This window comes from Selaginella moellendorffii, unplaced genomic scaffold, assembly GCF_000143415.4.
Source record: "Selaginella moellendorffii unplaced genomic scaffold, v1.0 SELMOscaffold_59, whole genome shotgun sequence".
NCBI lineage: Eukaryota > Viridiplantae > Streptophyta > Lycopodiopsida > Selaginellales > Selaginellaceae > Selaginella > Selaginella moellendorffii.
In genome coordinates this window covers 769966-794372 of record NW_003314320.1, presented here as the reverse complement: position 1 = coordinate 794372, position 24407 = coordinate 769966, and the positions used below count along the sequence as shown (strand labels likewise).

General features: G+C 43.6%; 2 protein-coding genes and 3 non-coding genes across 6 annotated transcripts; 3 read left to right on the top strand and 2 right to left on the bottom strand.

Moving 5' to 3' along the window:
• Positions 1-8: 8 nt before the first annotated feature.
• On the top strand, positions 9-93 carry TRNAM-CAU. Its single transcript is given in 2 exon segments — positions 9-46; positions 58-93. It is a non-coding gene; the product is annotated as a tRNA-Met (tRNA).
• Positions 94-170: 77 nt separating this feature from the next.
• TRNAE-CUC lies at positions 171-243 on the bottom strand. Its single transcript has one exon. It is a non-coding gene; the product is annotated as a tRNA-Glu (tRNA).
• Positions 244-21382: 21139 nt separating this feature from the next.
• TRNAM-CAU lies at positions 21383-21467 on the top strand. Its single transcript is given in 2 exon segments — positions 21383-21420; positions 21432-21467. It is a non-coding gene; the product is annotated as a tRNA-Met (tRNA).
• Positions 21468-21639: 172 nt separating this feature from the next.
• Positions 21640-23221, top strand: LOC9643849. Its single transcript, XM_002983744.2, has 10 exons — positions 21640-21835; positions 21884-21949; positions 22019-22099; positions 22180-22233; positions 22292-22360; positions 22419-22481; positions 22543-22625; positions 22680-22745; positions 22800-22881; positions 22932-23221. Exons 1-9 carry the CDS (start codon positions 21674-21676, stop codon positions 22834-22836), a joined length of 681 nt encoding a protein of 226 aa, XP_002983790.2. The 5' UTR covers positions 21640-21673; the 3' UTR covers positions 22837-22881; positions 22932-23221.
• On the bottom strand, positions 22193-24396 carry LOC9644164. Of its 2 annotated transcripts, none has more exons than XM_002983637.2 (11): positions 23931-24396; positions 23814-23879; positions 23681-23761; positions 23577-23630; positions 23451-23519; positions 23336-23398; positions 23199-23287; positions 23083-23148; positions 22902-23027; positions 22791-22854; positions 22193-22469 (listed from the first exon to the last, which is right to left on the bottom strand). In XM_002983637.2, exons 1-9 carry the CDS (start codon positions 24228-24230, stop codon positions 22928-22930), a joined length of 888 nt encoding a protein of 295 aa, XP_002983683.2. In that variant the 5' UTR covers positions 24231-24396; the 3' UTR covers positions 22193-22469; positions 22791-22854; positions 22902-22927. The 2 variants fall into 2 exon arrangements, with proteins under 2 accessions (XP_002983683.2, XP_024544650.1); XM_024688882.1 differs by having other exon boundaries at positions 22193-22465.
• Positions 24397-24407: the final 11 nt, after the last annotated feature.

The following is a 24407-nucleotide window of genomic DNA, read 5'->3' as shown; positions in this document are numbered from 1 at the left end:
ATATAACAGGGGTGGTGGCGCAGTTGGTCAGCGCGTAGGTCTCATAGCCCTTGAGTGATCCTGAGGTCGAGAGTTCGAGCCTCTCTCACCCCAGCTTTGGATTCTGTTTTTCAAGATCATGAAACCATAAATTTAACGTAGATATGTATGAAATGCAAGCTCACGAAATCTTCCGTTGCCAGGAATTGAACCCGGGTCTCTTGGGTGAGAGCCGAGTATCCTGACCGACTAGACTACAACGGACTACATTATTTTTGTTTATTATTTTCTCAATATTTTTTGTTCTAACAAATTTCATTTTATTATCATTCTGTATAATTTTTTAAAATCTTTATCCATGTTAAGATCCCACCTCCTCTTCCTTTTCATGGTTTTTTCCTGTCAGCTTTGTCCTTATCGGATCAAGACAAGCTGACAACACCAAAAAGGATAGTGATCCTAAAGACTTACATGAAGTTGTGGGAGTATGGTTGAGATAGAGATCCGCCTAGTGATTCCATTTCTCCATTCGATCTAAGTGTTTCCTCGTCTTGATGATATGAAGAAGGGCTGGGCTAGCACTGATGACAATGGTGAATAATAAAAATAAAAATAAGTTCATGCTCAAAAAACTTATCCATGTTTTAAGACTATAACAGACTACATTATATTTGTATATATATTAGTTATTAGTCAAAAGATTGAGTGTCAATGCTAGTTAACACATTGCATGTGATGTGTGTTATAATACTTTCACTTGCTTTAGGCAATTGGCAACCTCCCATTGGATAAAAGTAGAGCAAATGTCAACATTGATGCCATTGGCTAAATCTGACAGTCCAAAAAGTTTAGTAACTCCTCCTTATTTTTATAGCTATTGCCCAGCATATGTTGCCTAATTAGCAAACACTGTTTTGATTTTTATAATTTTGTTACACTGAAAACAAAATTAGAATAACTTTGAAAAATGAATTGAGGAAGTAATTGTAAACATATGTTTCCCCCGAAGAAACTATTAAAGTCCATAGGGCGGGGTTCCATGTGTCCCCCACCTAAAAAATTCTCCACCCCAGATAAAAAAATCCCCCCTTCTAAAAATTTAAGGTTATATAATGATTAGTATAGGTTTTGCCAACTCAGCTAAATTTGTTTTGTATTTTTTAAGTAATAATTACTATTATATGTGGCACTATTTTATTGACTTGTTCTACCAGTTTCCAAGCACTAGGAGAAATTTTCGGAGGGGACACTAGGTTCCCTCCTTTCCCCCAATTCCATTGCCATATCACTAATGGGGTGCATGGAACAAGGGGTTAAAAGTTTCCCCCCTTGAAAAACTTCCCCTAGGGGACACATGGAACTCTGCCCTTAAAAGGAATTGTAAAACCCTATGAGTCTCCACTACAAAAGGTTGAGTGTTAATGCTAGTCAACAATGCATCATCAAGTACATGCATTCATCATAATGTCTTCTTCACTCAACTAACACAATTTAATTTTTACTACTCAATTTTTTTCCTTTATTGATCATAAACTTGTTTTGCTTGCTTTTACGAGTGATCTTGTTCCCTTGGGCTTGCCAATGTGACTCTAATCATTCCAGTGCTAAATTACTTCTGGCTAAGCATGTCCATGTCTAAGGGTTGATTGGTGTTTAACAAGCAGCTGCTGGGTGACCACTTCTTCTTCAGTGTCTCACACTATATGCCTTGGCTCATCTACTGGTGGTTCACACAAAAAATCCTTCCAATGTCTAGCATTGTCAACGTAAACCAGGCCAATATGTGTCCCTTTGATCCAGCAGCTCAAGAAGAAACTAGAGAATCTGATGCCCAAGTTCATTAATCTTTCCTCCTTTGGATCAAATCTCTGACAAAGTTTCCTCTTTGTAGGAGAGGAAAGAAGCATTGCAACAAGGATTGGGTGAATTGTTGTGCCGGGACTTAGGTGTTATGTTTAGGAGTTGAGCTGGAGAACCCTTTTGAAGCTGAGAACTTGACAAAGCAAATCATCCACATTTGGCAAAGTGAGAAGGATTTCCTGGTGCTAGTGAAGCTTGTCAACACATGCATATGACACGAGTCATAGCACTTTCTTCTCTCGCCCTAGGAAATTAGCAACCTCCCATTGGCTGAGAGCAAACATCAATGCAATTATTTTGCTAAGACATGGTTAAAAAAATAATCCTTTAACAATTACTCCCCTCCCCCTCCCCTCCCCCCCTCCCCCCTGCCCTCCCATCAGATGGCTGCCATTGGCTGGATCCGGCAGCCCAAAAAATTTGGCAACTCCTCCTTATTATTCTAGACAAGATCCTAGGTGTGAATGTCACATTTGCTAGCTCCGAGATCCTACCCACCACTTGCCTCAATGGCACACTCATCATGGACCAGTAGCTTGATGACTTTGAAAGGGTGGTAGAGATTCTATGTGCCATGATAGGTAGTCATGCTACCTCATAGTTCTTTGCTAACTCCATCTTTTACATCGGCATGGGGAACAACAATCTGAATAACTTCTTTTGGAGCAGCATGAACAAGAACAGGCTCACCTTACTCCCAATAGACTTCCAAGTGAGCTTGTTGGCCAGGTTTGCATAGCAGATCATGCAGATGCACAGCTGCAACACAAGGACGTTTGTGATCATTGGGCTCTCGATAGTGGGATGCATCCCTATGAACTACAAGAATGGCCAATATGACAAACACACGAATGAGATGTTGGTCATGTTTAATGTTGCCTTGAACAAGATGCTAGATGGATTGTGCAAAAGCCTAGATAGAATGGCAATGGTCAAGCCAAACTACTATGGCCTGAGATGATGAAGAACCCAAGCAAGTATAAGTTTAGCAACACTGCTCGGGGATGCTGCATAGGGAGAATGTTTTATGGGGTGAATATTTGAACTTGCCTTTGTCCAGATAGCTACATGTACTTTGATAGCACCCACCACATACAAAGCTTTTATAAGATTGTAGCACAAAGGTGGTGGAGTGGAGGCAAAGGTGATGTCTCCCCCATGAACATTTAATAGTTGGCAGCTAATTAGATGAAATATAAAACATGATTCTTCTTTTCATGTTGTTATAACTTATTAAGGCCCAATGCTAAAAAAACAAATATCTAGTCTCCTTAAAGTTAGCTCTTAAAAATTCTTCGTCCCCCCCCCCCCCCCCCCAACAAAGTCCTTATCCTAAAGATGAATTGTATTGATGATCACCCTTTATGGGGAACTCTACTTAAGCTTTTGGTTCATTTTCCACAGTTGTATACATCAAAAAGGCATTAGGCCCTTCACTTTGAGATAATATATTTTTCAATTAGTTGACATGAAATACTAGATGAATTTTCACCCCAGTTGGTAGTTGCACTCGATAAGCAACTTTACTAATGCACTCCAACACTTCATATGGACTAGCATATCGATAAGAAAGTTTATCACTTTTCCCATTCCACAATGGCACCCACTCATTTGATTAAATGATTACTCTCGTAAAGACAAGATCACCCATCTTATATTTTTGGAATTGGTGATGCTCATTAGTAAACTTCTTTGCTCTATCTTGAACAGCCTACAAATTCTATTTACACACCATTAGAATCTCATTAAATTTTGTGGCCAGATCAGTGTGAGACAAAAATCCCTAAGCCCTAAAGTGGAGTAAAAAGGGTGCCACATGGTAGTGGTCGAAGCAGAAGTCCTTGGACCAAAGGCTCTGACTTGGAAAGTCAAGAGTAGGAGTGAAATTTTAAACAAAGTGCTCGAGAGATGAGCACGAAACAATTGGTGAATGAATCTTTAAAAAGGGACACAAGAGGGATTGACATATGCCAAGTGTTATGATATATGGAAGTGTCAAGAACAAGTCCCAAAAAGAGTCTGAGAAGGAGTCCGAGATGGAGTCCGAGATGGAGTCTGATATGAACCCGAGATGAACCTGATATGGACCTAAAATGGAGTTCGGGATGAAGTCTGAGGTGGACCTGAGATGGAGTCCAAAATGGACTTGAGATGCAGCCCGAGATGGACCTGAGATGGAGTCCAAGATGGACCCGAGATGCAATCCGAGATGGAATCCAAGATGGAGTTCGAAATGGACCCGAGATGGAGTTTGAGGTGGAGTCCAAGATGGACCCAAGATGGAGTGTGAGGTCAAGGCCAAGGCCGAGACCAAGATTGAGACCGAGACCAAGACCGAGACCGAGATTGAGATTGAAACCAAAACTAAGTCCAAGTTTGAGACTGAGTTTGAGACCTAGATTGAGTCCGAGTTTAAGTCCAAGTCTAAGGGTGAAAGCCCAAAGCGTTTGTCTCCCAAACCCTAGGGGGTTTGGTGAGCTCTAAAAGTATAGTAGAGGGAGGATTTAAGTGGAGCTAGTTTGGCTAAAAAAGGCCAATGTGACCAAGGAAGGTTATATCTACTTGTTGGGTGATGATATATCTATTGAGGAGTCCAAGGTTAAAGTGAATATGAATAGACAAACAGGGTAATTTGGTGAAATGTTTAAGAACCGACTCTAGCTCCCTAGGAAATCAAAATGGTTGATACTCCAAATCCAAGTGTGGGTGGCACTACCTACTTGGATATTTGGCATGATTCATTAAAACCTTGCTCTAGCCACATGGCTAGGGCACTCAAAGGTAGAAAGTGGGGAGAGTACCCACAAGGCTCACATAAGGCTATAGTGTTCCAAAATGTTATTTCGATGGAAGGGAAGAGGAGTAGTCCTTTGGTGTAGAAACCAAGGATATGGTCACATGGTGAGGAAGTCTCAAAGGTCAGTGGGATATAGTGGTCAAGCCTGTGGGCTTTGACCCAATGGCAATGTTGGTGAACACTGTTGTGGATGAAAGGGACCAAAAAAAGAATATTGGGAAGGCTATTCCCTATATTTATAGGCATCCTAAGGATGCTAAAGAGTGAATCTAGGATGATCACTCATGAACGGATGGCTTAGTCTTTAAGAGATTGGACTGTGATGTAGGTGGTGTTAAATCACCAGTGTGACAAAGGTGAATGAGCATAACCTTAGCGTAACAGGCTAATATGTCGGTGGTACCTTTAGGTGTTGGTCATGGGATCAGACACGTGGAGCATTTGGACCAAATGCAAAGATTGAGTGGCATGGATGCCATTATCGAGGCTAGCAAGTCCTCAAATTTGGAATAGGACTTATGGAGGTTGTGAGTGAGACTCTTCCAAGTGGTTGAAGGTGTGGTTAAGTGACTAAAGTAGAATAGAAAATTTAATCGCTTACAATTAGTTCAGTCTACTTTGAAGAAGTATTTCCTGATTTTGGTTTACCAAAAGACATCATTAGTAATTGAGGCTCAAAGTTCAGTAGCAGAAAAACTTTGCAAACCATATGAAAGTGATTTTAGCTTCTAAATTAAACTTATTTTAAACATCCTTGCTCAAATGCAATCCCAACTCTACAGTTATTTGAGGGTGCCTTCCAAACATGGCAAAGTAAAGATTTAATTTGGTTCCACTATGTTGGCTATTGTTATGGGCAAATTGCACCAGTATAAGATATAAATAGAATTTAAGATTTAGGATCCTTTGACCAATGCTATAATGTAACATATCTTAATTCACATGCTTGGTCTACCCATTTGTCTAAAGATGATCTTTACTCAAGAGCTTTAGCCAAGTTAGAGGCAGTGACACTCTTCTGAAGAGCCAATAATTACACATATTATGTCAATTGATTTAATATGACCCACATGTAGCATTAACATCTTATCCTTCACCATTTTCTTGTTTAAGGCATAGTAGTGTAAGCAATTAAAGAGAACGACTCAAGAAGCAATCCATAAAGGTTCAAGTATAGAAAAAAAAGGCCATGAACAAAAATGCACCCCCTTTTCCAATTGGTTAAGGGTCTTGTGATATTTGGGGTTAAGTGTTTTTGGGTTTAAATAGTATTGAGCTAGGTGACCTCTTAGGAAGTCCAAACTCAGGAGCTTACAAATAGTCAATATAGATCTATATTAAACCGTCTTTTTCCCTCACAAGCAAGATTGGGGCACCAAATGAAAATTTATTTTGCTGAATAAATTTAAACTTAAGTAACTCTTTGATTTGTCATTAAACCTTTTGCTCCTTTGCATAACATTGAAAAACTCCTTGAAATTATCCCACATTGTTGTAAGGCATTAATTTTTTTTTTCCAATTTTCTAGCTTACCTCATTTATCCGATCACCACACCCTTGGCCTTAATTAAATTCCCTCGCCAAAGTTCCTGCTTATTGTACCAACTCCTACTTGGTATTACTTGATTTTAGCAACTCACTGCACGAGCAATAAAGCATTAGTCATCCATTCACGAATTCCCAAATTTTCTCATAATCCCCCTCTTTGGGTTAAATTAAACTTAAGGTTCGGCTACACTCCCCATAAGCACAAGCAACCAAGCATATCAAGCCTCCAACTTTTTTACATCCCTTGGTATAACAAGACTTGATCATGGGACCCTCTAAATCCCAAACCTTGGGTGCAACACTTACTTCAGGACATTGAGGGGAAACATTGTGGCCTAATGGCCCGGTATAGGTATCTCTACTCCCCCACTTCCATCCTGAATAAAAGGTTCAAGCCCCTAAAAAGGGTGAGGACCAATGAGCCACAAGGTACTTAAGTGGGGCAACACTCTATATGAGTCAGGAGCATTGCAGCTGGTTTCTAGTAAAAGTTGCTCTTGAGCACTTCCTTGAGTGGCCCCTCCAACACCACCCAAGTCCATGCTCACTCCCACTCTAAACCCAACCTCAACCTCAAGTCAGTTTGGAAGCACCACTAAAGAATTCCTTCAAAACTGATTCTTGGACTTCACTATCCCTACTATACTTTTGGAACCCTTTGTAGCCCCCCCTAGGAGACACATGCTTTGGGCTTTCACCCCACAATCTATATTAGTATTTAGACTCTATCTCAAACTCCATCTCAGACTTAATCTTGGACTCGACCTCAGACTCAATCTCAGACTCAATTTTGGACTCGATCTTGGACCTGACCTTAGACTCTGTCTTAGACTCAATCTTGGACTCAATCTTGGACCCGATCTCGGATCTCAAACTCGGTCTCAAACTCAGTTTTGAACTCGGTCTTGGAGTCGATTTTAGTTTCGAGCTTCGTTTTAAAGTCGGTCTCGAATTTGATTTTAGACTCAGTTTCATCCGATGAACTCTTTATCATTTCGGTCATGCTTTTAAGGATCCTTTAGCCTACAACACTTCAGGGAGTTGGTTCTTTACAATTGTGACCTCTCCCCCACACATGCCTTGGTCCCTTAAGTCATAAACAAATAGTAAGTAACTAGAAAGTTTATGTCTATGAAAAACTCACTTCAAAGATGTAACAAAAAATATAACAACTGAAGACTGAATTCCCTCTCCAAACTAATGCTATTATACTTTAACAAGACATGTTTAATACCCCACTTTATTTCTAGATCCACCTTCACCAACCATAACATCACAAAAATGAAATCTATATGATGGATATCCATGAAATAAAAAGCCTCCACAAGTGTGGTTTTGCCAACTAACATTTCAAACCTCTCTACACAACCATCAAAATGTTGAGCAAGGGTAGTTGCACTTTCCACTATGTATGGAAGAACTCCTCATGTCACTAGGCCATACTCTTTAATAAACTTTGTTGAAATAAAGTTATTATTGCTCCCACTATCTAATAAAATCCACATTGGACTGCCACGAAACATGCCCTTTAGCATTAAAGCTGATGTATAAATGTCTTCAAACTCCATCTTGTTCCACACATAGTTGAATTAATAAGCCACGATCAAAAGTCTCTTTCTTCGACTAAAATGGTTTCCCCCATCATCCTTATGTTGTAAAGTTTGCAACTTTTTAATATTTGACTTACCATCAATAGAAGATTGGCCATTCTTTTTGCTCTACTGCTTGTTCTTTAGCTGTGGACAATCAATTTTGTAATGTCCAAGCTCACCATAATGATAACAACCTTGTTAATAATTCTTTACAAAGAACATTTGCTTCTTTGACCCCTTTGCATTTGAAGTAGCCAAGCTTGTGATGTTTGTTCCCATCCTTATGTCCACGGCAATTATCACAAAGATTCTTAACAAAAGGATTTCTTAAACATTTGCAAGACTTGTGATTATCATTATCAAGTTGACGAGCCACATCAAATAACTCCTCCAAACTCTTTATAGGCTAAGAAATAACGCAAGTGTTGTCACATATTCTCATTATGAAGGCTAGGACTTATTTTGATCTAAATCCTTTGTTGAAACATGACTAATCAAGTGAGTATAGTCCCTAAGTGTTATTTTCCATTACTGGAAATGTCAAAGTTTGGTGCAAACATTCTCTATGTCATAATGAAGGGCAAAACATAAATGAAAAATAACTTCAAACTCATTTATGGTAGATATTAATGGTTTTTTATTCGCAATACTAAAGCTTTTATATCTAGAGTTTCTCTAGCAACCAAAAACTTCTTTTCATTAGCTAGTTAAACCAAACACTCATCCACACCACCATCACTGGAAAAAGTTGAAATCTTGAGTCAATCCACCAAGGAAGTTTTACTTACTATGCATTTCATTTACATCTTTTGTTGATTTTGATTAAGGGCTTGCAACTCATGAACAACACTTTGAATGGTCCAAACCTCTATAACTCCGTTAGTACTATCATCAACACCACCATCAATAATAGGATTTCAATGTTCATCTTGGTTGACCATTGCAACCAACTCCTCTAATACCAATATTAAAATTCAATACTAAAAGACAAAGATTTTGTCTCTTTAGACTATGTTACACTTTTTATTGAGGTTCCTCACCACCTAACCACCCCCAAGCTAGCTCAAAAACTCTACTACACCACTATAACCCCTAGGATAGATTAAGTACCCTTGAACTTCCCTTTGCTGGGCAATAGCTCATCTAGTTATGTTAAGTGCCAACTTTAACCATCTAGTAAATGTGGATCATATGCTCATTGTTTTGATTATCATAATTTTGTTAAATTGAAAACTAGATTGGAATAATATCAAAATAACAAATATCGAATTTCACTTTGAAAGAAAAATTATTTATAAAAATGTGCTTCCTCAAAGGAAATTATCAAATTTATTATAAGGAAGGTGACACAATAGTGAGTCTCCACTACAAAAGGTTAAGTGCCCATACCAGTCACACTTTGCATGTAACATGCATCACAACACCTTCTTCTCTCACCCCAGGCAATTAACCATCTCCCATTGATTGAGAGCAAACATTAATGTAGTTATTCGCTAAAATTTGGTTAAGGAAATAACACTGTGATAGTTACCCCCATCCAACGGCTAGATTTGGTGCCCAAAAAGTTTGGCAACTCCCCCTTATTATTATAAATATATATTATTTTCTCAATATTTTTTGTTTTAACAAATTTGTGTTGTGAGTGCATGGAATACGGAAAGGGAATACAAAAATGTGCATATCAATTAGCCCAAAAACCCTAGCTTATATACAGGAGCGAGTGGTCCGGATTGAAACCAATCCGACGGCTACCAAAATCCACTACTGTCAAGACCACTGTCAAGACCCCTAATAAGATCAAGACTGGAAAATGCAAAAAGACAAAGAGAAAAGCTAGTGAAAACAAAGAAGAGGCCTTAGACTGGCATTGATTCAGATTGTGGAGAAATGGAACAAGGCTAACCTATATATACTATAGGTTGATGAAGCTCCACCACTCTTGGATCGAAGACGGCCTAAATATAGCTGAGGTCGAGGAGGCGCCACATCATCATCAGGAATGTGGCTCGAGACTCAGGAATCGAGAAGTGTCTCAAGAGTCAGAAATAGGGAAGTGTCTCGAGAGTCAGGAATAGGGAAGTGTCTCGAGAGTCAGGAATGTGGTCTGCAGGTCAGGAATCTGGCGAGAGTTAGGAATGTGGCAAGAATTGGGGGATTCCTGACAGCACCCCCTCCTCAAGAACGAGTGGAACGAGGATGTGAACGAGAACGAAGAGGAGGATGAGATGAGCGGCGAGGGATGGGAGATGGAGAAAAAGAATGAGGACTGGGACGAGAAGGATAGCAGCGGTGGAAGTCCTAAACAAGGTCAGGGGAATGAATCAGGTTGTCCGCAGGTTCCCAAGTGCGTTCCTCAGGTCCGTAACCCTTCCAGTCCACCAGATAGTAGAGTTTAGACCGTGAAATCTTGGAATCAAGGATGTCCTGAACCTCGTACTCAGACCCATCCTCGAGCTGCACTGGTGGAGGCGGAGGAATGACCCGATTTGGAATAGGACTGGGAATATAAGGCTCAAGGAGAGAGGAGTGAAAAACAAGGTGAATTTGATATGAGGAGGGAAGTGCAAAGCGATAAGTCACAGGATTAATGATGGCAGTGATAGGGAAAGGACCAAGGCGTTTGAAATCGAGTTTTGGACAGGGCCTGGTGGTGGAGATATTTCGCCCGAGGAGCCAGACTTTATCCCCGATATTGTAAAGGGGACAATCCTGACGATGGACATTGGCAAATGTTTTATGAGATTCCTGAGCACGATGGAGGTGGAAGGAGATGGAGTTGTGGATTTCCTGGAGGTTGGAGATAAATGCCTCAGAGCGGGGATTTGAACGAGAGGATTCAGATGGAGAAGGAAGTGAGAGATTGAATCGGGGATTTCGGCCAGAGTTCGCAAAGAAGGGGGAAACTCGAAGAGAGGAGTGAACAGAGTTGTTATAGGAGAACTCAGCAAGGGGAAGGATATCGAACCAGTTATCCTAATGATAGTTGATGAAGCACCTCAAGAATTGTTCCAACGTCTGAATCGTTCGCTCGGACTGCCCATCAATTTGAGGATGATATGCCGAAGAGAGGTTGGCCTTCACTCCAAGCAGCTGCAAAAACCGTTGCCAGAAATGAGAGATGAACTGAGGCCCCCGATCCGAAACCACATCTGTAGGAATCCCATGAAGTCGGAAAATTTCCCTGAATACCAGTTTTGCCATGTCCTCGCCCGAAAACTCCTTGGTACATGGCAAGAAGTGCGCCATCTTTGTGAAGCAATCCACCACGACTAAAATGCTGTTGAAGCCTCCAGAACTCGGAAGATCACTCAAGAAATCCATGGAGATGGATTCCCAAGGACCTGAAGGGACCGGAAGGGAACGAAGCAAACCTGAAGGAAGGTGGCGAGGTACCTTATTCCGGGCACAAGTGTCACAGGAGGTAACAAAAGCTTTGATGTAGTCGTCCATGTGAGGCCACCAAAAGTCCCGTGCAACTAGCTCATAGGTTTTCGCAATGCCGAAGTGACCAGCAGTCGGGCTATCGTGGCACGCCATCAGGACCAACCTTCGAGCATCACCTTCAGGAACGTAAAGTTGCTCCCCACGGTACAATAAGCCATCTAAGAACTCGAACTCATAAATCGCCAGCAGTCGGGAGTCACTGGGTGTCCAGCCTGAAGATGGGGGAAGATGTCGCTAGCGAGATCATCAGATTGAAGATCGTTTCTGATTGCATCCATCAAGGAGGAGTCCTGAGGGGCCAGGGAAATTGCCATAACTTGAAGCTGATCAGGACTGAGGATAACTTGATCCTGTTGATCGAAGGCAGGATTACCAGGCCTGAGACTGAGATAGGAGCGCCTTGAAAGAGCATCAGGAAGGCCTTGAAACTTTCCAAGTCTGTACTTGATAACAAAGTCAAACCGACTCAGGAATTGTGCCCACCTTGCTTGACGACGGCTTAAAACTCGGGAAGTGGCAAAGTACTCGAGATTTTTGTGATCCGTCCAGACTGTTGTTTGAGGCTCGCCCCCTCCAAGAAACGGCACCACTCTCCAAAGGAATCCACGATGGCAAGGAGCTCCTTGTCATGGATTTCGTAATTGATCTCCGCAGGCTGGAATTTCCAAGAATGGAAAGCGACCGGATGAAGTTCATGATCCGCTCCGAGTTGAGACAACACAGCACCAATGGCAAAGTCGGAGGCGTCAACCTCGATGAAGAAAGGTTGTGAGGAATCAGCATGGATCAAGACAGGAGCAGAACTGAAAGCCGCCTTGAGTGTGTCGAAAGCCTGCTGGGCAGCAGCAGACCAAGAGAAGGGAACATCCTTGCGAGTGAGATGTGTGAGAGGAAGGACAATGTCAGAGTAGTGATCAATGAATTTGCGGTAGAAGTTGGCGAAGCCAAGGAAAACCTGAACATCCGACATTGATTGTGGAGGCTCCCATTTGAGAATAGTCTTGACTTTGGCAGCTCCCATCCTTCTTCTTGACAAAGAAGACAGGTGCTCCAGTCGGGGACTGCGAATGCTGAATGTAGCCCGAGGCAAGGTTCTCATCCACGTACTCTTTGAGGGCCTTAAGCTCGGACGGGGATAACCTGTAGATAGGCCCCCATGGAGGTGACGCTCCCTCCTGTAAATCAATGGGACAATCATAAGGCCGATGAACAGGCAGTACACTAGCTTTTTTCTTGTCAAACACATCCCCAAAATCATGATACTTCTCAGGAAGACTGACAGGAGAAACATGCAAAGCAAAAAGAAAAAGAGGTTCTTCATGAAGGAGTTCTTTCATAGTGATTGTGGAGATAGGAGGAGGCGTACGACTAAATGGAATGATGAGACGAGGATACGGTCCAGTGTAAGATGGAAGAGAGGAAAAAGAAGAGGGTGAAAACTTTATAGAGTCAGGAACAGAACCCCGATTTGAGTTTAGGGAACTTTTCCTGATTCGGACTCGATAAACAGCAGGGGAAGCCGTGGGAGAGATGAGCTGTAATTCCTTCCAACAGATCTGAGGCTGATGTAGTTGGAACCAAGGAAGACCGAGCACCACAGAGGAGGACTTGCTGTTGATGATGTTGAAGGCGATATCAGTGACGGTGGACCCGATGTGTACTCGAACGGGCAACGTTTCCCTAAGTCCAGAAGATGGAGACACAAAATGCCCGCCAATGCCTTCAACCCTCAAATCCCGTATGGTAGGAGAAAGAGGAACGTGATGTCGGGCAGCAAAGTCCGTGTCCATGAAGCAGGAAGTTGCACCCGAGTCTAGTAACGCCAGAGCCTTGAGTCCTGATTGTCCAGTGAAAGAAAGGAGACATGGGACGCGGAAGTTGCGGGAATTGGTGGTGGCTTTGATGAAAGGTGGTGAGGAGCTTGATAAAGAAGAAAAGTGATTTTTATTCGGGGAGTCCAAACAGACAGCTCCTACTCTGTTTGCAGGACTCAACTTCCCTCTAATGAGTCGGGGAGTACCAAAAGTATCCATCGGAACCGGAGCAGTAGGTTCAGGAGTATGCCCCGAAGACTCAAGCTGGGATTCCTGAGTCTGGGACGGAAAAACAGCGGCGCGGCGACTTTCCTGACGACGTTCAAAGAGACGATTGTCACATCGAACAGCTTTGTTGATGGCATCCGACAGGTCCTTGGGATCCTCCATGGTGAGCAACAAATCCTTGACACCGTTATTGAGGCCGAAACGAAATTGGTCAATCAGGGCCCGCTCATCCCACTGAGTGTCCAAAGCAAGGAGTTGGAACTCTGCAGCGTAGATCGAGGCAGGACGAGACCCCTGAGAGAGACGTCTCATCTTTGTGGTAGCAGCCCGAACCCGATCCGTCTCGCCAAAACATGCTTCGAGCTTCTCTTTGAACAATTGAAGATCCATCAACTCTGGAACCACAACCCCTTTCATGCTCTTCTCCAGAAGAGGAGAAAACCATGACAAAACTGCACCTTTGAGCAACGTCCCAATCGCGCCGATTTGAGACTCGGGAGTAGGGTACCGCCGATGTTGAAGTGCGAAGATCAACTCCATCTGGTTCAGGAATCCACGAAGCTCCAAACGCTTGCCTGAAAATTTCGCTGGGAAGCTCACCTTCGGTTCAGGAACTTTGCTGGATCCTTGAGCCGAAAGTGAAGCAAGCTCCTGCTGCATGTGAAGAAGGGTCGCCTTCAGCTCGGTATTCTCATACTGGATTTTTGCAAGGACTTCAGCAAAGAAATCAGGATGGCTTGGAGACTCCATTGGCAAGAAGAAAGAAAAAAAGGGGGAAAAAAAGGCAAAGGTAATCAAACAATCAAAACAAAAATCAAAAAACGAAAAAACACAAATCTGAATCAAACTGTCAAGACCACTGTCAAGACCCCTAACAAGATCAAGACTGGAAAATGCAAAAAGACAAAGAGAAAAACTAGTGAAAACAAAGAAAAGGCCTTAGACTGGCGTTGATTCAGATTGTGGAGAAATGGAACAAGGCTAACCTATATATACTATAGGTTGATGAAGCTCCACCACTCTTGGATAGAGGACGGCCTAAATATAGCTAAGGTCGAGGAGGCGCCACATCATCATCAGGAATGTGGCTCGAGACTCAGGAATCGAGAAGTGTCTCGAGAGTCAGGAATAGGGAAGTGTCTCGAGAGTCAGGAATGTGGTCTGCAGGTCAGGAATCTGGTGAGAGTTAGGAATGTGGCAAGAATTGGGGGATTCCTGACAACTACGCAGGAAAGTTTGCAAGATTTTAGTATTGCAATTGTAAGCCACAAATTTTTCGAGCACGAGGTCACCTTCATTGAGAGTAAACACCACATACCAATCACATATAGCAACGGGTTTGTGATGTCCTGAATGTCAACGATCTTACCATGCTCACGCTAATATTAGTATACGGCATCGTAGCCATACACTTGGCCCTCACATCATCCCCTCCTCTCGGAATAATGGAAAGCCGTCAGGGTTCTCTTGTAGATGGGCCGGGATCTGGAGGAACGTCAAGAGGAGGCATCGGCGGATCTGTAGACGGTATTAACTGCTCCTGATCCCTTTGTATGAAGCGTTTTAACCGTTGCACATGCACAATCTCTGGAGGATCGGCTTGCTGAACGTCATGCCAAACCTCATAAACTTGCGGTCCAACTTGCCGCAACACCCGATACGGTCCTTTCCACTGCGCAAGGAGCCCCTTAGATAAACCACGTACCGTAAGATGGGGAAAACGAACTAACACCAAATCATTCACTTTGTACTCCACAGGTGGACGATGATGGGAGTTGTAGCGCCGTTGTTGTCCCACTTGTACACGGCCTAAGTGTTCGGCAGACTCTGCTCAGACAAGTGGAAGAATACTTGTCAAATACTGATCCCATGACCTAGCATTAGGAGCTCGTGGCAATCGCGAAGGTAAACCCAACTCTGTTGGTAATATTGGATCATGACCATATAGAAGTTTATATGGTGAAGCACCAACAAAACTCTGCACCCCTGTGACATAGGCATACCGAAGAGACGGCAAATAACCATCCCAATCTGAATGCTGAAAGTTCACATACTTCGAAATCATCCCTTTGAATGTCCGAACGAGCTGTTCCACCAGACCGTCTGATTGTGGATGATAAGCACTCGTAAAAGTGTGGCGTATCCCCAACCGAGATGTCAAAACATGAAATACCTCAGCCATAAATGCAGGACCATTATCCGAAAGAATCCGCTCTGGACAAGAATGCTGGAACACCACTCGATTGAGGAGGAAGTATCCAACAGCAGTTGCAGAGGTGCTAGCAAGAGCACCAACTTCTACCCAACGAGTCAAGTAGTCAGAAGCAATAATAACATACTCATTGCCAGCAGTCGATCGTGGAAAAGGTCCCATAAGATCAAACGCCACCAACTCAAACGGACGGGAAACTGCAATTGACTCCAACCGTCCTTCCGCAGCACAAGGGGGAGTATTACGAGCTTGGCACCAAACGCAGTTACGCACATACCGGATAATATCACGTCACATCTCCGGCCAATAGAAAGACCTGTGCAGCTTCTCGGTGACACGACGGTGTCCCATATGCCCACCTAGAACAGGAGAATCATGGTAGGCATGGAGAAACCGCGGAATAAACACCGAAGGTACCACCAGTCGTAAATGACCATCAGGATCCGTCCCCACAAAATAAAGAAGGCCATCTTCAAGGCGATATTGAGAATGTAAATGCCGGAAAGGCAAGTCATCAGCAAGTGATGCAAGATTCTCAAACCCATCTCGAAGCCTTCGAATCCACGGCTCAACTTTTTAAGCCTCGCGAACCTCCTCAAGAGAAGGCAAATCTTGCTCTGCACCCTGTGGACACTGAATGTCAAGGACAGCAACCACCAACGGCACAGAATCCTCATCTAGAAAATCCACAGATGCTGGAACAACAGGTTCGTCAAAATAATGAGAAGTGAGTGGAGAAGGAAGAGGAGCTCGAGAAAGGGCATCAGTATCAGCCTCAGCCATAGAACTCCCTGGGCGATGAACAACATCGAAATCATATATCTGAAGCTTCAAAGACTATCGAGCTGTACGACCAACCAGGTTCTTCCGCTTCAATAATGAAGTAACAGCAGCATGGTCACCTTCAAGTAACGTCCGAGAACCATGTAGATATGCATGAAGTTTCTCGAAACCCCAGACTGCTGCTAAACACTCCTTCTCCGTTGTGGAGTAGTTCATCTCCGCTGGTTGTAATGTACGGCTTATATATGCAATGGGATGGCACTGACCAGGCACACTCAAGCTCTCTTGCATCAACACACCTCCAAGACCAATGTCAGAAGCATCCACGCGCAAAATAAAAGGTCGAGTGTAGTCAGGATATGCCAAAACCGGAGGAGTTGTCAATAGCTCCTTGAGATCCACGAACGCCCGCTCACAATCCGGAGACCAGATGAAAGATGACGTTGATGACTTCAACAACGCTCGCAATGGTGTAGTGCGATTGGAAAGATGATCCACAAAAAGACCAAGATACTGCACCTTACCCAAAAAGCGCTGCACATCATTCACACACTTCGGAGTAGGGAACTTTAGAACAGCCACAAGTTTGTCAGGATCAACTTGCAAACCCTCACGAGAAATACGGTACCCAAGATAAGTTGTGTCCTTGGACCCAAACACGCACTTCGACCGCTTCAGCTTTAAACCAACGTCGCGTAGCCGATCCAACACTTTACAAACATCACGAACGTGCTCCTCCCACGTCCCCTCCGAGTGGATCAAGACATCATCAATGAAGTCAACAGTCACCTCCGGCATATCGCAAAGAACCTCATCCATCATCCGCTGGAAAGTTGCTGGAGCATTGTTCAAACCAAACGGCATCACCAAGAACTCGTACAAACCAAATGGTGTACGAAAAGCAGTCTTAGGAATATCTTCTTCGGCCATCGGTACTTGCCAATACCTAGAAGCAAGATCTAGCTTGGTGAACCAACGACTTCGCCCCAGATGATCCAAGAGATCAGTAGTGTGAGGAAGAGGATACACATCTGGGATCGTCACTTCGTTTAACAGACGATAGTCGATGCAGAAACGAATACTCCCATCAGGTTTCGTCACAAGATGAGGTTCACATGCCCAAGGACTCCGCGACTTCCGAATAACACCCTTTTTCAACATTTCCTTGATGTTTGCTCGTAAAATTTTGATCTCCTTAGGTGACCGACAACGAACAGGAACTTTGATTGGACGAGCATCCCCAGTTGGAATTGGATGACGTGTGGCAATCTTGGCCCCAGACGATAGGTCAAATTCAAAGAGATCAGAATACTCCTTCATGAGCCGGTCAACTGCTACAACACAAAAATCGTCGGAGGGATCGGAAAAGGGAAAAGCAGAACAAGATGGAAACACAGAAGGAAAGAGTGGGGAAACAAAAATAATGGAAGCAGAGGTAGAAGTAGAGGGACAAAGAGGTATGGAAGTGAGAGGAATGGATGAAACATAAGGAAGTATGAGACAAGGGGGAGAAGCCTCAAAGTCACACTTGGCGTGATTGCGTTGCAACCAATCCATACCAAGAATGAGGTCAAAAGCTTGACTCGGCACCACCCGCAACGACTGCAACTCAAGCTCGAGATCGCCCACACGCACAACCAGGTCCACCTCATCCCGTGTACATGCATGTGTACGGTCGTTGCCATAAAGAATGAAAACTGGTTCTACCGCACGACGCAAGTGTAGACGACAACGTGTGGCAACAGGTCGAGCAATAGAAGATAAACTCGAACCTGTATCAACCAACACGGAGAGAATAATAGGAGACTTCTTGTTATAAAAACGAGCTTGGAAAGTAAACACTGGATGAACTGGTGCCGAGTGAACCCCTTAATAATACTCCCGAAAGAAAGATTGAGGGGTCACTGATTTATTTACGCAAGGTCCCTCCGTTACTCGCGCGACTCCTCGTTTCCCGGATGGATCTCGGTGTCCAGACCTTCCACTGCAGCAGCACCCAGGGGACGTTGCTGACGCCAAGGTCTCCACCCAGGAAATGGAGGTCGCCAATCCGGAAAACGATGGCAACGCCGATAAGTATGACCAACTTCATCACACGCCCAGCAGCGAACATCACGGCCACGACCACGTCCTCGCGCTTGTCCTTGGACTCGAGCAGCAGCAGCATCAACCTCCATTGGAACAGGACCATCACCCATAGGAAGTGGAGCGGAAGGACGTGTAGCGAGAAGTGGAAGAGGCGACGTCTCATAACGTTGTGCCAAGCGAAGAGCATCGTCAAGGGTGGCAGGAGCAAGTGCATGCACAAGTCCGACAAGATCTTGATGAAGTGCTGGCCACAACATTCCTAGCTTGATCCGCTCCGACATATTTGGCTCCGCACGAAGCAAAAGACTTCGGAAACGAACGCTAAATTGCATCACCGACTCCGATGGCCCTTGGCGAAGACGATGCAATTGTTGGAAAGCATCATCACAATCATCGGCATGTCCGAAGGCGCGTTTGAAGACGTCCGGGAGAACACTCCAATCCCCACGAGTAGCTACGCTCAAACCATTGTACCACTGCAACGCCGTCCCTTGGAGACACATGGGAAACTCACGCAACCGTCGAACATCATCCCAAGAATGATATGTGGCAATCACCGTAAAGTGATCAAACCAATGGTACACATCATCCCCAGGGTTCCCGCGAAAGAACTCCGGCCGAACGCGAGGATTGGCACCAAGAGCAGGAGGAGTTGTACCACGTGCCGTGAACGCCGCCATCAACTGAGTTTGATTGTTCAATTGCAAGCGCATAGCATCAAGCAATTGAACCAACTGCTGCTCTAAAGTCAAAGGAGGAGATTGCGGATCGGCCATGAAGATGAACGAAAAAAAAAGAGTAAAAGAAGAGAAATGACAAAAAAGCTGGAAAGAAATGGTAGATCTAGACAATGCAAAAAGCTAGATCGAAACCAAAATCCTGAAAAGAAAGAACAAAAGAAAGGAAATGGAAAAAGCTAGATCTAAACTAAAATCCCAAATCCAAGCACTCCCCAGGGACAATCAAAAGTGCCCCTCACCTCCACCAATGTGAGTGCATGGAATACGGAAAGGGAATACAGAAATGTGCATATCAATTAGCCCAAAAACCCTAGCTTATATACAGGAGCGAGTGGTCCGGATTGAAATCAATCCGATGGCTACCAAAATCCACTACGCTAATATTAGTATACGGCATCGTAGCCATACACTTGGCCCTCACAGTGTTTGATTTTATTGGTTTACTTAAGCCAAACTGTATGGTAGTGGATATATTTAAAATATGCTTGGATATTCTAGGATATTCTACCATCTAATGGTTGTTATTCATTTAGATTAATTTTTTATTTATAATTTTTAAAAATATTTATAATCTATAAACACTTCCTAGTATGTTCTAGTTTACTGATATTTAATAAGTTTGTTAATATTCTTGTGTTTATAAATTATAAACATGTTTATAATATAAATTTTCATTTGATCAATTGGATTAATAAATAGAAATAACAATATGCAACACATAACAAATTTTAATCATTGTTGTTATTTCTGTCTATTTTTTTAAAAACTTTATCTATGTTAAGAACAGGTTGATCCCGCCTCATATCCCTTTTCATGGTTTTTTCCTATCAGCTTTGTCCTCAGACAAGCTTACAACACCAAAGATTCCAAAGACTTTGGTGGGAGTACGCAAAGTGGTTGAGATGGAACCCGTTTTTATTTTTGTTATTCACCATTGTCATCAGTGGCGACCCAGCCCTTCTTCATATCATCAAGACGAGGAAACACTTAGATCAAATGGTGAAATGGAATCGCTGGACGGGTCTCATGCTCAAAAAACTCGGTCCATATGGAATGGTGGATCTCATGCTCAAGAGTTATTAACACGTTGGTGTCCTGGAACTCATTAAGACTCTGCTAGTGTGTTTGTCATTACCTGGAACTCATGCTGTGCCAGCTCTGGGTATGTCGAGCACGCCCTCAAACTCTTGGATGTATCATGAAGTTCTGGTCTTCGGAAAAACAGATTTCTTATATTATTAAAAATCAACTATTTAGCTTTGAGAGGTCGAGGTGGTGAAGTCGATGATCTCGATAAAGTCTCCAGTGCAGTTGTAATGCTGGAGGGTCTTTGCCAGCGCAGGGCTTCTACGGTTGTCCAAGATTGGCCCCACCAAGTTACTTCCCTGTGGAACAAGCGCAAAAGAGTACGAGTTGTTCTGTGCACTGAATTGCAAAAACTTGTTGGTGGCTAAAGGAGACATGTAAGGCAAGACAACTTTGCCCTTCCCGGGTCCTGCAAAGCCAAATCAATCAACCTCAAAATTCCAACCAAAAAGTCTTGCAAACTCAAATGGAACTCGGTTTCTTACCAAAGCTGCCTGCTGGAATGTTTGCTACCCAGTAGGTAATGTAGGACTCATAGAATTGGAATCCAATCATGTCCAACCAGGTGAACATCACCACTGAGAAGTAAGAAGGGTGTAAACCGCGAAGGTCGTCATATCCTTGGATGTCAATAGTGGGAGCCCTGTCAGTCATGTGCAATGGGAGGAAGCTGTTCTCCTTGACTGTGGTGGAACCGTACTTTATGAGAAGACTAGCATGAGATGACAACAAGCACAAGGAGAGAACCACAGCTGACAAGAACACTGCCATTTCTTAGAAGAATTGATGGATTGATGCTTTTAATCTGTGGCATTTTCTTGCGTTTTATACCACGCCAGATGACTAAATTCATCTATGCCTTCATCCTAGATTTCTAAAAAAGTCTTCTTTTTCTTTAACCAGAGAATTCTAGAAGAAAGGCAGAAAGTCAAGCAAGAAAAACTAAAAATAATTAAAATTGAGCGAATTTGAATTTTTCGATGATACATTCTCAATTCTAATTGTCTTCTTTGACAGCCGCAAAGAATGATTGGATCGCTCAATCAGGCAGCAGCAAGCTTGAAGCAGAAAATATGAAGAAATACAAACCAAGAAAAAAAACTAACCAAATCCCCGCTTTGGAATTAAGTTTGGAAGCAAAAGAGAATCATATATACGAAAGGAGCTATATTATGAAGTTGGTGGAACCTGTTATTCGATAAGATATAACAGGGGTGGTGGCGCAGTTGGTCAGCGCGTAGGTCTCATAGCTCTTGAGTGATCCTGAGGTCGAGAGTTCAAGCCTCTCTCACCCCACCGAATAACACATTTTATTTCCCTCAGTCAGGCCTCAAACGTTGCCAAAATGGGAAGTGAACGATAGTTAAAATCTTTGTATATTATTTTATCAGAATAATTGTGTAAGTATTACACTGAGAAAGCTACAAGAACTTCTCAGGTTACAGAGTTTTGTAAAAACTTATTTGAAATAGTGATTGAGGCATTGCAGCTCCTCAGTTTCTATGGCCGCGAGGTTTTCCACGTTTTCCAGCTTCAAGGGCTCGATCGGCGCATTCTCCCCGACGAAGAGCGGTAGATTTCTCACGGCACCGAGGATTGTTGTGAGAGCCGCGCGCACGGAGGCCAAGAAATTGCAGCTGACTACTCGCATTCCAGATTTCCAGGTAAATACTTCTTTCTATCTCTGTGCTAAACAGGCCTTTCTTTCTCAGCTGGTTGAGCCTCTGACTGCGAAACAATGGTCGCTTGACGAGTTTGAAGGAGCTCCCGGATTACTGGTATATAGCAGCACCATAGCTAAAAGAATTTTGGAAGAATCTTTTGCTCCCTTATCCTTCTCCATCCAGGTCATGTTTATTTGCAACCATTGCCCATTCGTCATCCATCTCAAGCCAGGGATCGTGACGCTAACCAACCAGTACATGAGAGTACGTATGAAAAACATTTCTTCGTTTCTTTCTCCTCAGTCCAAAGACTTTTTTTTTTCTTACTCTCTTGCATGGAACAGAAAGGCCTCAGTGTTGTTGGCATCTCTTCCAATTCAGTGAGAACACATCCTCAGGTGTTTACAGTCTGCGATACTTGCTTGGATCGATGAATCGAGTTTTGCGAGCTCGCAGGACGGCCCAGCGGCGATGGCAGAGGAAGCGAAGAGGCTTGGATACGAGTTCCCATACCTCTACGACGAAGTGAGCATCACATTCCTTCCTTAACTTTCCAAAGTGGTGATCGTGATCTTCCTTCCAGACACAAGAGGCTGCACGGGCGTTTGGAGCAGTATGCACGCCAGAGTTCTTCCTGTTCAAGAAGGTATTTCTTAGCTCAAAGAGAGAAAAGGAAGTTTTCCTACACACTCTAGTGGCACATTCAGGATGGAAGGAGGCCATTCGAATTAGCTTATCACGGCCAGTTCGATGATTCTCGTCCCAACAATGGGAGGCCAGTCACTGGAAGGTTTGCAATGACTATCAGTCGATCGTTTTCACTGTGACACTCATGTTAATGCAGAGATTTGAGAATGGCTATCGACTGTGTGCTTTCAGGAAGACCCGTGAGTCCCTTGCAAAAACCCAGGTTCGTTCTCTCATTTTTTTCCTTTTTCCCTCGTCTCACTCGTACCTGTTTCAGCATGGGATGTAGTATCAAATGGCACCCGGAACCATAAAAAGTTGGAAGTTTCTGCCTGCAATTCACTGATATTGTCAAAAAGGTATCGTCAATGCAAACTACCTCTCTGCATCGCTGTTGTGATCTTATCAGGCATGCCAAAGAAGATTGGTGTCGTCTTTCTCCAACTTGGGCTTTGGATAGAGTTTTGGGATGAGATGTGGATGCCATTGAATGGCACAGCCCATACTGCACAACAAAAAGAGAGATGGATGAAAGATCCAAGTCCAGACGCCGACGCTACCTATGCTTTTGGTGTGGATCGACCGGTTTACCCGTGAGAACCGCATCTAGTGCTAATCTCAAATCCCTGTGCCAGAACGAGCGTTAAGATTTCTCGTTACCTTTGATTTTTAGTACCTTCCAGTGATGGGAATTTTGTTTGGGTTGTGGTCCCTTGCGTCGTCAAACTGGCCGTGATACGCGAGTTCAAACTTTTGCTCCTCGTTCTGGTGATGCAAGCAACGATCAGACGTAAAGCATTTGCTTGACTTTACCTTTCTGAAAACAAAAAAATCGGGAGTGCCAAGTGGTGCGTACGCTTGAGTAACCTCTTGAGTCTGGAACCAAAAAGAAAACACAGCTTTAATCAACAAAGAACTAGCAGCCAACCTCGTCGTAGAGATAGGGGAACTTGTAGCCGTACTTCTCGACTTCCTCTTGCATCTCAGCCGGTCCGTCCTAAAATGACGAAGGAGCCAAAGACATGAAGAAAGAGGACTCCAAAAAGTTTCTTACCTCTGGAAAAACTACGACAGAATTCGGCGATATAGCCACGACCCCGAGACCTTTCTGCGCAGATTTTTCCACTATGAGAACCACGATAGAAGTTCCAAACATACCTCCATATACTCTTCCACTAGCTGGATGAGAGCAGATCTCAAAAACACTACAAATGGGCAGCGATACGAAATAAACATCACCTGTAAAGCACGAAAGTTTGTCACGCGAAAGAACAAGCCACAAAAGCTTTACCAAAAGAGCTGGATACTGCTGGAAATCTTTGAGGCACCACTCCTTGCCAGTCGCGGGCTCTCCAAGCTAAAGAACAATTCACAAAGATCAGCAAGGATTTTCGTTTGTTCCCGGTACCTCAAAATCTGGTGGTGGAGCTCCTAGCTCTAACTGCTTCAATGCAATAGCACGAACACCCAGCCTAGCTCTTGATCTTTGCCTTCTCACCGAAATATTCTTCTTTACGCTGATGCTGGGGAGAAATGCGGTCCGAAATCGCAAATCCCCGCCCCCGCTCCGCGAATCCACGCTAGAGTCGCTCCTCAAACAGGCTGCATTGCTCGAATCCACGCTCCCAGCGCCACAGCAGATCTTGGAAGCGGTGGCGCGAGGCGCGAGAGCAGATGGAGCGACGATCGTCGCAACAAGCGTCCCCATTTCTAAAACCCTAGCTAAGCCCTGGTAGGGAGCGTGGCTTATTTGGAGCCATGAGAATGGAAATACGCGCTAAGCACAAGTCTCTTTCTCATTTTTCTTTAGGTCAGGGCTTGGAACACGCAAGAAGGATCGATCCATTCCATGAGCCGATAGCGCTCTCTCTTTCTCTCTTTCTCT